Source organism: Ammospiza caudacuta, chromosome 6 (genome assembly GCF_027887145.1).
Source record: "Ammospiza caudacuta isolate bAmmCau1 chromosome 6, bAmmCau1.pri, whole genome shotgun sequence".
Classification (NCBI taxonomy): domain Eukaryota; kingdom Metazoa; phylum Chordata; class Aves; order Passeriformes; family Passerellidae; genus Ammospiza; species Ammospiza caudacuta.
This window is the reverse complement of record NC_080598.1, coordinates 29096355-29109812: the sequence shown is the minus strand read 5'-3', so window position 1 is coordinate 29109812 and position 13458 is coordinate 29096355. Positions and strand designations below refer to the sequence as shown.

At 49.1% G+C, this 13458-nt stretch overlaps 1 protein-coding gene across 1 annotated transcript; it reads right to left on the bottom strand.

Annotated features, from left to right (window-relative positions):
* Positions 1–5642: 5642 nt before the first annotated feature.
* LOC131559432 (transmembrane protein 151B-like) lies at positions 5643–7354 on the bottom strand. The gene has a single exon (XM_058807785.1). It carries the CDS (start codon positions 7325–7327, stop codon positions 5930–5932), a length of 1398 nt encoding a protein of 465 aa, XP_058663768.1. The 5' UTR covers positions 7328–7354; the 3' UTR covers positions 5643–5929.
* Positions 7355–13458: the final 6104 nt, after the last annotated feature.

Genomic DNA, 13458 nt, shown 5'->3' with positions numbered 1-13458 from the left:
TCCCCCTGCCGGTTTGGCCGCCGCGGCGCCACTCCGTGGGTCGCTCCGTCCGTCCGTCCGTCCCTGCCCAGCCGCCGCCGCCGCCTCCTTCAGGAAATGGCGCTCTCGGGCGGTCACCGCGCGCTGTGCTCCCCCTCTGACATCACATCATGAATATGCATGAGCCGGGCGCCCACCGCCCCCGAAGCGGCGAATCACCGCGCCCGCCGCCCCCGCTCCGCCGCCCCGGGACGGGACCGGGGCTCCGAGCCCCCGGGAGGGCGGGACGGGGCGGGGCGGGGCGGCAGCGGCGGCGGTCGGGAGGTGTGTGGAGGCGGCGCCCCCCGAGGGCTGCTCGTCGAGCGGCCTGGTTTCCACAGCGCCGGGAGCGATGACCCACATCCGCGGGAGCTGCCGGGGCACGGTCATCCCCCTACAGCCATGTGGCCCCTCTGGAGCCCCAGCGCACCATCCAGCCCTGCAGGGGAGGAGGACTTAGGGCCACCACCGGGACTCAGCCCCCCCGAGCCGAGGCTCTGCCGGGATGAGCAGAGCCCCGCCTCATGCACAAGCACCCCCTGCCCCATCTCCCTCGGCCGGCCCGCTCCAGCTCCTCGCTTCGGCCACACTCTCCTCACCGTTCGGCCCCTTGCTCCGCGGATGTCGGTCACCCCATCCCGGCAGCTGAGCTGTGGAGGAGCACCGGCAAGGTGAGGAGATCCACCCGCGCCCTTCAGGCAGGATCGGCTCGGCCTTGACCATTTTTCCACTAGCGGAAAAATAGGGAGAGAGCTCGGGAGGGAGATCTCTGCTGCCACAGGGTTAGTGGAACGGCGTGGGAAAAGTCACTTACAAACAGTTTTTTTAAAAATCTAGCGCTGCTTTTTCGTAGGAGTTACGGTGAGAATCTGGGTTGAAAGGCGACATAAGGAGCAATATCGTTACAACACGATGCAGCTCTCAGCTCTGCCACAGCCATCAGCGTGCAGCACTTGCCCAGCAGCACCCGAAACGCTGTGGAAACCTGGCTAAACGGAGGAACGCAGGGAATCTGCACCATCCCCAGGAGGGGGAAGGAGAAACTGAGGCACAACTAGCTCATATAATTCCATTCCAAACTCTAATCTTCACTCCCCCTCCCAAATAATTTGCATTTCTGATAGGAATTCCTAGGGGACTGAAGCAATGCCAAGAAGATTTCATTACTGGAATGGAAATGTCACTCCCTCCCCAGTGCCTCCTGCTGCAATGAGGTAGCTGGGAGGAGACACTGACAAAGCCATCCATTCGAGTGCTTGTGGGAAGTCTAGTTGCACCTGGGGACAGGAAATCGCCGGGATCACTGCAGCTCTTGGGCTGAGAGGTTCTGTGCTGGTGCTCGCTAAAAGCTTCATGCACACTTGCTGTCGCTGCTGCCTCTCCCCCAGGCATCCATCCAGCTACATGGTCTGTGCCTGCACTTAGGGCAATAGCACCCTCCAGAAGGTAGCTACTTTTGCAGATCTTAGCTGTTTCATGAGAAAAAAAAATGGCCATTAGAATAATGACATATTTCTATGGTGTTTTCCTTCTAAGGATTTCTTCCAGCCCTACAATTACAGAGGCTTACACTACACTGGTCCCATGGGCTCAGGAAGTGCTCCAGTTGTAGCATGGCACAGGCCAGATTCAGGGCTGGTGTAAGAGAGCAAAGCTTTGCTGGAAGCAGTAGACCAAGGAGGATTTTTCCCATCAAAAGATCTGACTTCAGCTGTTCTGAGAAGGACTTTGTGTTAACAGTGATAGGCAGGAGGAGCCATATGAAAATTGGACTGAAATTCTGCGCACACTGCCGGTTGAAGTGCAAACTGCAGTGGGAAAACTTACAGAGGAGTGGAGTATCACCATGCAGAAAGCAAAGGAACTGGTGAATCTTAAATGTTTTTAGGCACTGGAGAAAAATAAACTCTCTTGGCCTCTTGTGGCACTGAATTAGCACCATGGCTTTATTCTTCAGGTGGTAACATCAGTGACAGTGCTCACTGTTCACACACACAGAACACAGCTGTTGGCTCTCTGGATTACATTCTTTCCTTACTTCTGCTGCAATAGTGTTTTGCCACATCTCACCAGACACGCTGGGAAGTGTAAGTATATTCCAGAAAATGCCTGAATACCTATTATTATTATACCATAATCCAGAGGTGAATGCCCAGTGCTGGGAGACTTCTGAAGATGAAGAAAAAGAGAAAAAAGGACAAAAGGGAGGGAGGGAGGGAAAAGTGAGAAGGTAGAAGGAAGAGAAGTATTTGCTGGACTTCCTCACCTTCTTCTACTGTTAAGCCTTTTCTAACTGCTGAGACCCAACAGGACATCTGGAATAGGCTATCCCAGTGAGAAAGCAAATCCCCATTTCCACATAAGAAGCCATAGCCCTAAAAGTTCAACAAAAGCTGCTGGCATATACCACTGCTCCACTGTCAAAGTAGTCAGTCTGCAACTGGATAGAAAATCCTTGTGTTTTATACAAGGTGTTTTCTATAGAGCTGCCTGGTTTGCACTGGGATTCAAGAACTTGTCTGCTCCATCCTCTGAGGTGGAATTTGAAAAGCAGCATTAACCCCTCCATTGCTAGGGGGCAGATCCCTCATCCTGCATTGGGAGGCCGTGGCAATGGCAAGAACAAGGATGAAGTGGCATTCAAGGGTTGCAGGAGTACAGGAGTAGCTCTGCTCTACAATGTAGTAGACCCAGGATGGATATTCAGGTGCTTCCTGAATGGGAGATCTGTTGAAGCCAGCATATTTAGTCCCAGGCTAGAACAAGAGCTGCTCCCAGCTTTTTGGTCACCACCAGAGGCTACAGCAAGTGATGGGAGAAAGCTCCCTGAGTATGAAGGCTTTTGCAGCTTAGGGATGGCTTCTCAAATTAATGGCCCAAAGTTGGCCCAGAATGCAGTGACTGAGGAAGCACAAACCCTGAGGACTTTCCAAAATTTGACAAGGACACAGCTTGAGAGCTACTGGATAATGCAATGGCATTTCAGGTCACTGAAGGACTAAACTGAGAATAAACTATCTCCATTCTCTGTCCAACCCATCATAATGGATTGTTCATGTCAGATAATAATAGTGTTTAACGTAGCCACTTCTGAGGCCCCAAATATAACTCTTCATCTTGGCGTACATGTGGGACAAAACTGGCCATCCCAGGACCTTGGGTATGGTATTTAAAGCCATGTGTGGCTGCAGCAGCAACAGCAGCTCACAAGAAGGCTGAAACTCATACTGCCTCTGTCTGGGCTAAGCTTGCCATAACTGAGTTATGCTGCTCATTTAGGAATTCTCTTAGATACAGCTGAACTCTGTTCTCTTTGAATCTATATTATTCTACCATCTCCTCCCTTATCTTTTCTTGTCTTCCTCTCAACCACCTTCTTCACCAAGCAACTGTATTGAAATATTCCAGCCTCTCTGTTTCAGCCTCGTCCAGCTCTTACATCTTTCATATGTGCTGGTTTTAACTTTCCGTGTGAATACAAAGAAGGACAGGGAACTCTATTAAAGATCTGCATTTACTTTGTCTTCAGAATACCAGGATATCAGGTATGAGTCTGAGCTTTGAGTTCTGGCCTGATCCTTTCCTAGTTCCCAAACTCTCCCAGCTCTACCTGGGTGTGGCAGGTGGCATGGTATAGATGAGGGAAACTAGGTGGAAATTGGTGGATCTAAATTTGGATTTTTCTCTAAGTTTCAAGGTTATCCAGTTTGGCCCCAGCTCAATCATAATCATCATCCCAAGCCCAAACATTGTTCCTCCACATGTCTGGGATGGTTATTTTTTTTTTAGAAGTGATAAACTAACACATCATATGTGTTATCTGTCTTTTGTGATAAATGCCAAGCTGTCAGACTGAAAATGTCACATAAATCACACATGAAGTATTTACATTAAAAAAGATCAACTCATAAGAATTTTAAAAACCTTTCTGATGGTGCCGTCATTTGCAGCAGGTTAACCAGGTATTGCCAATGTTTCCATTTCTGGAGTTGAAATAAACACAGCACATCAAAACAGAGTCATCAAACAAAACCAAAATGTATTTAACATGGTGCAACAGTCAATGCCATAAGAAATCACCATATAAGTATGCAGAGTTACATATAATCTACACATATCAATATGAATTTACAAATTTCATATTACATGTTGATACACACAAAATGGACTTGGGAGGAAGCACTTGTTTCCAGCCCCTCTGGGGGCTCAGTTTCTTACCTACTTGTAAGGTAGGGTGAGACAACACTGGTTTTGAAAGTGACCTATGTACTGTGATCGTATTGCATTTTCCTGTGAGTCAGAGTGGATAATAATCTCCACCAGCCATGTGACAAAGGGGCACGGAGCTTGCTCGGCATACAACATCCCTTGTGGGACGGAGGTCTGGCAGGTGCGAGGTCCCTGGTGGGTCCTCAGTGTGGCCACAAGGTTCTCAGAGCAGCCCCCGGCTCGGAGGGGGCCAGGCCAGGGGGCAGAGCCCACAGCCCAGACTGCAGTGGCACACTCTGTCAGGACCAGACACCCTGTGGATTTGGAGAGGCTGGCACTAGTTCTGGAAGGTGCTACACCTGCTGCAGGGGAAGCCTTGCAGGAAATGCTCGGAGCCCCAGCAGGAGCGGCCAGTGGGGCTGGCTCTCAGCTGTGCTCTCTGCCTGGGGCTGGGATGCCACCACATCTCGCCTGGGAAGGTGAAGTGGGCTGCAGACCAAAAGCCCTCCTCAGGGCACACAGAAAGCTGAAAGGTAATGTAGGCAGTCCTACAACTGCTGTAATAGACACTGTGGGTGGAAGAGCTTCCTAACAGCCCCAGACTCTCTGTGGGAGGGTTAATACCAAATTTACCTTTCCCTCTCCAGCCCCTCTCCCCTTGTCAAGCCTGTGCTGCTGCACTCAAGTCGAAGGAATGAAACAACCACAAACCAGGCCTACTGTCCTAAAAATAGTGGCATTAACAGGGCACTAATCTACATTATGGCTCTCGCTGATTGCTATCAGGGGTGGAGCTGGACAGGGTAAACTACAGCTGGAAATGCAGCAGTATCTCTGCTGCAGACCAGGCAGGGCAGTGTGAGTAAAGGGCATTTCGCTATATCGGTGTACAACACTGCTCCTGAAAGAAGCCCTCAGCACTTCTCAGGGGCTTCATTTGTGGCTGTGTGAGCAGTCAGTGACATTTGTGCCATGAAAACCTTACTTTTGCCCAATGGAAGATAATTACACCCCAAAAGATATCCTCACTGGCAAAACCCCAGAAGAACTGTAAAGCAGAATGAAAGAACTGAAAAAAATGGAAGATGAGGATAAAGAGAGAGGAGAAGAGCATGAATAAAGGACAGAAGGAATGACAAAAGAAGAGGAAAAAAAGACTGGGGAAAATAATTTTTTTAAAAAGCACCTCGTTTGGGGTTTGCAGGAGGTGACTCAGCACCTGCAGATCTGAATTCTCCTTCTGACTTGACTCTGGCTGGCTGTGTGCCTTGTGCCTTGATTTATCTAAGGTTCTTACCTTGCAAAGCATCCAGGAGGGCAAATGTACTGGCAAAGCACAAGCATTTAAAATCCTCCAGCAGCCACAACAACCAAATGCTGTGACTGAAATGCAAAGAAAAGAATGAGGGTGGGATGGCAGGAGAGGCAGGAAATCAAGGAGCAGAGGAAGGGAAGGGTAAGGAGTGAAAGAGTGAGAGGAATGGGGAATGAAGACATGGGAGATGAGGTGGAGGGGGAGAAAATCTTGAAAATGAGGTTAGGTGTTGGTCAGAGTCTCTATGTCCTCTTTCAATGGCAGGGGGAAGAGCTGAAACTTGTCCTGCTGGCCTGCTGTAGAGACTGACACTTGCAGGCTCCCCACAGGTGTCACCTCTGCAATCCCTGTCCCAGAGCAGAGGAGCCAAGTGACAACAGAGTTCTGTCACAGAGAGGTTTCTAGGCAGGAGGAGCGCCTGACGTAGAAATGCCGCCTGTCCTGCCCCTCCGGCCTGTGCACGATCAGGACAGGGAAGAATCGGGCATCGTGGTAGGTGGGGGGGTTCTCGTTGACAGCCAGTTGGCTGGAATAGGAGCAGCACTGCTCGTCCTGGCAGCCCCGCTCTGCAATGCTGCTGCTGCGGCTCCTCCAGAGGCCTGTCCTGTGGGAGCCATGGACGCGGCAGAGGGAGAAGCGGCTGGTGTTGAGGGAGAGGCGGGAGTTGCCGCTGCAGCTGTGGAAAGCGTGGCGTGAGAAGATGGAGGAGGTGCTGGAGGCGCGGTTGCAGCGCTCACAGCCATGGGCCGTCTGGCCGTAGCGACACACCGTGTAGCTGTTGTAGGCCGGGGAGCTGGCCAGGTCCATGAGCATGGCCTCCGAGTAGCTGGGGATCAGCTGCCGGTTGGTGCAGATGTGCCACTCCAGCTCGGTGCTGTCCTGCGTGCTGTCCCGGGGCATGCGGTACCGGTACAGGGGCTCCTCCGCCGCCACGGGCGCCGTGTACTCCAGGCCCAGCAGCTTCTCCACGTGGTAATGGACATACGCAGTCCGATACTCTATGAGTACCCTGAGTGGCCATGAGATCATCAGGATAGCTGCCACCCAGAAAGCATAATGGGACACGTACCACGGGAGGTGATCTGGGTCTCCGTAGGCCATCATAAGCTCTTTAAAATCCACATTTTTGAGCTGCATGCCTTCCCTCACCTCCATGTAGTCATCTAGCCCCTCGATCTCTGTGAAGAAATGAGCTCTCTGAGTCAGGTAAGAGTTCTCAGACTCAATGTTGGCAAAGCTGAAGCACTTGGTGAACCTCAGCTTGGTGGCTGTATAGCTCTCCAAGCCCAGGAGTTCTTTGGAGATGTCCTTGTATCCACAGTGAGAGTAGTCAAACTCAGCTTCAGCCACGTGCGTGTTGACCCTCTCGTGGTAGACCTGCGTGGTGGTGTAGGCATCGCCGTTGCGGTACCGGGTCACCTGCCGGGTTCGCCGTACGAAGTGGTAGCTGATGGCCTTCCACCAGATGCATGGAGTGGCTTGCTGCATGCGGTTGATGCACTCGTACACACTGTCCACGTCTGCCTTGTACTGCAGCTCCCTCTTGACGTGGCAGTGCCAGCACTCCACCAGGTACACCACGTACAGCATGGAGAGGAAGGCCAGCGGGATATAAACATAGCCGTCCGAGCATGGGCTGTCATGGTAGATCATAGACTTGCCCTTGAAGGAGCTATCAAAGCTGAGCTTGGTGACTCTGGCCAGCTGACACCAGGCCACTGCACCCAGGCAGCCATACATTAGGATGGAGAGGAGGAGGCATTTCCAGTGGGACTCTCGGCACATGCAAGCGCTCAGGGACTGTTTCACGGGGCGTTGCTTCAATCACACCGTGCAAGGGGAGAGAAAGACAAAGAGAGAGCGAGGAACCCGTCAGTCACGCTGCTTTGCACAACACACACAGTGGCTGCTTGCCATCAAGGCTGTGTCTGGCTTTTCTCTCTACTCCCTGAGAACTGGGACACCACCCTACTTAATAAAATGTCAATAGAAACAGAAACACCCTGCTAGGGACAGAGGACTCTGGTCAAAGCTCTTTCCTTGCTTCCTTCTGGCTCTGGGGAGGGAAGTTGTTTGTGCAGCAGTGACACACTATGCCCACACCCTGGTCAGATGGGCACCTCTGCGGGGAGCAAGACAGGTCCCCATCTCCTTCTCCCTGCCTGCCACCAGCATCATTTACACACTCTGCCATCTTCAGAGGTCAAGAGTGCTGAGCAGGTGAACAGCCAAAAATGTGGGGCTGTGGAATTGCCCCTTTGCTTTGTGAGTGCCCCATGCTTAGGCTCCCACGTGCTGCTGTTGGGGAGGCTCAGGAGCAGTGTCTGTTGCAGAGCTGCGGCCCCACAGGTTGTGCCAGCACAGGAGGACCAGCACTTCACGAAGCTAAAGCTGCTGCCTGACTCAGAGCTGACTCACATCCAGCCCTGAAACCTACCAAATGATCGACACCATTTTCTTGGAGGTGAGCCATCAGGAAAATGACTAGATTCAAGCACATTTAGTTGAAAAAATGGTCAAGATTACTGCACGATGCAGCATTGCTTCAGGCTGGTTACACCAGCTCTGACCTAAAATACTTGCAAGCTTCAGTGCTGAAGCTAAGGGTGTATGAGTGAATATTTAAAAGAGCACACCCCCCTCTTTCAAGTCCCAAAAGTCAGGCTGGGAGCAGAGCTGGGTTCACACTCCTGTACTCCCACTTCGTCCCCTGAGAGGGCACAATTGCAGTCCTTACCCCAGCCTGGTGCAGTCAATCAGCTGCATTGTCATGCAATGTTCAGCTATAAAGAAAAATGCCAAATGGAGCCAAGCAGCTCCAGCAGAGTGGTGTCCCTGCAAAGAGCAGCGGCAGCATGAGTTACACCGCTGGCTGGCAGCTGTGTGTCTGTAGAGAGTGCAGGAAGAAAGATCCCCACTGCCCTAGTCGGCAAGAGGAGGGCTGTTTGCATCCCTTTGGTTACTGCCATCCCCTGCCTCTCGCCTAAGTGAGGAAATGACAGTGAGAAAGCAGATACACACTGATACTCATGCATCATCATGCCCTCTGCCGAGCCTGATTTCATGCAAAAATAGAAGCACACTGTTACTCCTTCTCCCAAGGGCCTACCTCTAATGCATCAAACTGCTCTGTAGATGCCAACAGATGCTAGGTTCAGGAAATGTCTTCTCTTTCTTTCTCCACAGACAAATTTCTCCCCAAGTAAAGCTTATATTGGATCTACAGTGGTTAGGACTCAGTAAGTGATCTTGAACCAGCAAGGAATTTAAGAAGCAGAATCTTGTAACTTAGGAAATAATAGCATGGTGCCACTGGAAAGAGGAGTTTGCTGTCTTCCCAATAAGATGGAAGCATTAGCATCTAACTTTGCAGGGCCTTAGGGTCAGATTTAATACTGCTTCTCTCTTTTTCTTTTTCCGTGAGACAGAAAACCACTCCTAAGTAACCACAGAGGGTTTATGACTTACTGTGAACACTGCAAAATTAAATTTCATGGGGTTTGGTTTTGATTTCATAGCTTTTAATCTGACACTGTGTAAGTGCAGAGTAATTTTGCTGATTTTAAGAAGTTACACCAGTATACACTTGCAGGGACTTGGGGCAGAATCTGGCCCTTGATTCTTCCTGATGCATTCAGAAGAAATCTGTAAAAAAGTTTATATTCTTATCCCAAAACTTTTGTACATGTGTCAGAATAAAGTATAATTATTCTGAGCTTTATTCTGGCTTCTGAATTCTCTTAACAGCAGGTAAAACAGATGTAGAGAAGCTCAGTGGGTTATAAAGTACAAAGTACATAACTTCTGTAGGTAGGGCAGTGAAAAAACTCAGTATAGGTAAGAATAAGCTGTTTTTCTTAGCTTTTTGCATGAAACTTAGAGGAAAGCTACAAGGTGGCTTCAGGCAGTCCCTAAATCAGCTAAAAAATAACTAGAGAAGTTTTGGGAGTGAATCCTCCACGTGCAGCCTATGTGCAGTCACGGAGAGTTTCAGCTCTTGAAACTCTCATCAAATGCCCATTGCTCAGTCTCAGTGTGGTTACTGCCCCATTGTAGGCTTCTGCTCCAGCTGTACGCTGGACCAGGTCAGAGCCCCAGGCTCTCCTGACTCATGGAAAACTCACTGGAAATTACTGACTTTTATTCTTTGTCTCTTTTTGACATGAAATTGGAGTTTTCAACTTCTATAGTAATGCACAATATACAGTGTAATGAAGGTCTATCCTTTTTTTTCCTCCCTTGAAGGTTTTCTGAGGTGACATCTCTCTAGTCCAGGCCCTGAGACTGTGCAGAAAGAACAGCAGGACAATATCCTAAGACATGAATTTGTGTTCTCATTCAGGCTTCTGCAGGTACCTCTCATTTAAAGACACTTATGGTTCACACAGTGAACAGCGCCAGTGGACCCACCAAAAAATGCCCAGCAGTCAGTTTTAATGTAAGGAGAGTGCTCAAGTCGTCCATGCAGCTCCAGGAGCCCCATTTTTTTCTATGACTTGTTGGAAGCACTGTCAGCCTGGCCCTGGGCACAGGCAGGCTGTCCCATTCCAGTTAGGCATGACTGTTTGCCAAAGGCACTGCAACCCCACCTTCCCTTTATCTCACTTGCTTTGACTAACAACTTCTCTGTGGTCCAGCCTGCAACCCACAGGCTGGCTTCTGCCCAAGGGGTGGTTCAACCAGCCCTGCTGCTTAGGGCTATCAGAGGCCATATCAGAGTGGGCAAATGCCTCCTAATGTGCTCATCTCCATGAAATGCCATGTCCCCTTTGGGGGATGAGATAGCTCTGGTTCCACCAGGCCTAGAGCAGCACCCAGCTGAGTTGGCAGTAGCTCAGAGGTTTGCAGGTTCAAGATGACATTTCTGTATGCATTCTCTGGAGGCACTTCAAAATGGTTCTTCAACCCACTGAAAGGGCGTGATCAGCCCAAGACACATTTTCTCCACTATTCTCACAGCAGCCTGCAAAAAAGGCAGCTTCTCCCCTCCTTGCATTAGTGAAAACATGCAGCCATAGAGCCCACTGCCACATCTGATTCACACACCTAGTCCAGTTCAGCAGGGCCCTCATGTTCGTAACCCTTTGGTAAAAAATACAAGTTCTTTCACCTGGCTTTTCTGACCCACTGTGTTGCTCCCGCTGTTGTTCCTAAGCAAAGCCCAGTCTCTGCAGATCCTCAGTTATAAAAAGATCTCTCTTCCAGGGTCTACCTCCCCTGCTGTCCTGCCTGTTTCAAGTTCTGAGCAAGTTCATCTGGCCTATAACCCTCTATTTCTCTTTGCTGAACTAATTATCTAACACAATTATACTATCAGAAACTTGCAAGAAAGACACGAAATAGAACATAACTACAATAAAGCTTCAGACATTCAAAAACCTAATAAGGAAATATATCTTTTTATCTCTCTCTGCATAACAAATTCATTAATATGTTAAACCAGTGGCTCTCATATTTTATTAATTAACATACCACCTTCTTACAAGAATTATGTTTGTGGTACTGTGTGGAATTTTCTCCTTTCTGTACATAGTGTTTCAGATTGAAACAGGGCAAGCTTGTATTTCTGGATGAGTACAATAAAAGATTAAGGAAACCAATAATTTCCATGATAACTTGGGCTAGCCAGCAAACAGGAGTTGCATTCTTTGAGGAATACTGTGGCATCTGTGTTGTTTTCATGTGGAATAAAAGCATAACCCCTGGAAAATCTTAAGAGAGAAACATAACTCAAAGAAATAAATGAAGAAAGAAAAGATAGAGAGCCTGGCAGAAAGCCAGAACCAAACAGAGTAGAATAGAAGGAGGATCAGTTTTCAGGCACTTTGTCTGCAAGCTAAAACTAAAGAGCTTGGTTCTCTAACACAAACCAAGAGAGATGTCCTCCCTCTTCTGCTTATGGTGGGCTTTGCTTTGAGCTTTGCTTCCTGCATTGACCTGAGAAACATCCTGACATATTAAATGAGGCACAAGTTGGCCAGAGGAGTTGTGGATACCCCATCACTGGAAGTGTTCAAGTCCAGGGTGGACAGGCTGTGAGCAACTTTGGTCTAGTGCAGCATCTCCCTGCCCATGGGAGGGGGCTGGAACGACAGGGGCTTTGAATGCCACTTCCAACACAAACTGTTCTGTGATTCCACAACCACATATTGCAAAGAGGAATGGATTTTTCAAATCAAGTGTTTCACCCAAAAGGTCCCAACCAACTCTGATGACAGTACAAATGGTAAAAATCCCCTGTTATGAATGGAATGCCACGAAGCAGCACAGCTGAGCTGTCAGTATCACTGTTTATGAATTTCAAGCTGTATTAAATACACATGCTGTTAATAACATCTTGCTACTCTCTGGCATGCTGCTGAACTGCTTTCAGAGGCCTCCCTTCTCATTGCACCTGACTGGATTGGAAATTCTGGGTAACTCTTACCGAAACTATCCATAATCACATGCCAAAATTCACTTAACTCTTCCTCACTTAAAAACAGTAACCAAAAATATTTTCCAAATTCTTTAGTAGATGTCAGCATGAATGAGGAAAATGCCATGAGTGAGAGGTGGCATGAGTGGGGAGGGCTGTGGGTGTCTGTGTTGTGAACCTTGTGGAGAGTGGCAAGGCTTAGGGATAGCCTGCCCTGAGCTGTCCCTAGCCCCAGGCAGTCAGTCAGCCCCACAGTGCTGCTCTGTGCTTTATTTCTTTGGCCCATCATTTCTAGAAATCTCAGACAGAGCAAAGGCTGTGTACCACTCAGTCAGCTCCATATGGTTTCTTTGCTCTCTGGTGGTGCAGAGCACTCTGAGACACTACAATGATAGATGCTATTTAATTTGTGGCCATAGTCACTGGAAAACAGTCTGGAAATCCCTACCTGTTGATGGAGAACTGGAATTTCAACTGACACCTGTAGGAGACAGGAGTTTCCAGGCTGGTAACATTTCAATTATTTCTTCTTTAAGAAACTCAGCTTGCAAATGATAAAACATCCAGGCAGTGGCTGAAAGGGCAATTGCCTTCAAAGGCACCCTCTGATGGCAGATGCCCAAGATCAAAAGCATGTTTGCAAGGGCTGAGGTGAAGCCTCCTTTGCACAGGCATACCCACCCAGCTCCTCCTGGCTCAACAGCAGGCAGGTCAGGTTCTGGCTGCAGCAACCATAATTAAAACCATTCAAACGTGCTCTGTGCTACAGGAGGGTGCATATTTGGGCTGTTAATCTTGCCTAGAGTAAAGAGGTAGAGAGAGAGAGTCAAGGGGGTGTGCACAGCCTGGCACATCCCCTGCTTAACATCTGGAGCTGAGCGTGCTCTGGTGGCCAGGAGCAAAGGCCTGGTGGTCAGGGTTTTGGCTCTCTAACCCACCCCCTGACTCCTCACAAGTGACCAGATTTAGGACACTGGTAGGTAAGTTGTACCTGGTAACCACCCTAACTCAGCCTGAAAGTGACTGCACTGGGGGTGGCCAAGAATGAAAAAAAAATTACTTTCCCTCAAACCCTGACTTTTAAAAGTTATCTTCAAAATGTAACACTGATGCTAAAGAATGAGAACAACACATTTCTGGAAAAGCAAATTGTGCTAATGACTCTAGGTCCCCTTTCTCTTGATGGATACATAGAACAAATTCATTCCTCAGGCAGAAGCCAAGGTGGTCTGGCTCTTCCTGTTCCTCTAAAGGAGCTCCCCACTTAGCAGGAGGAGGAAGGGCCACACTCAAAGAAGCCCAGACTGATTCCACCAGCCCAGGTTTTTGAATGCCTAACCTGAAACTCTGGTGCCTCTGTTTTGCCAGTGTTGGCTTGCTGCTTTCCCTGGCCTCTGGATACAAGTGTGGACTGAGCAGGACTCAGCCACCAGCCATTCACTAGTGGCAGGGATTCCTACTAGAGAATAAACAACCAGACAGTTCTTCAGTCCTTCCA

Excerpts from the sequence above, each read along its gene's own strand:
- LOC131559432 (XM_058807785.1), bottom strand. The coding sequence starts at position 7,327 with ATGTGCCGAGAGTCCCACTGGAAATGCCTCCTCCTCTCCATCCTAATG.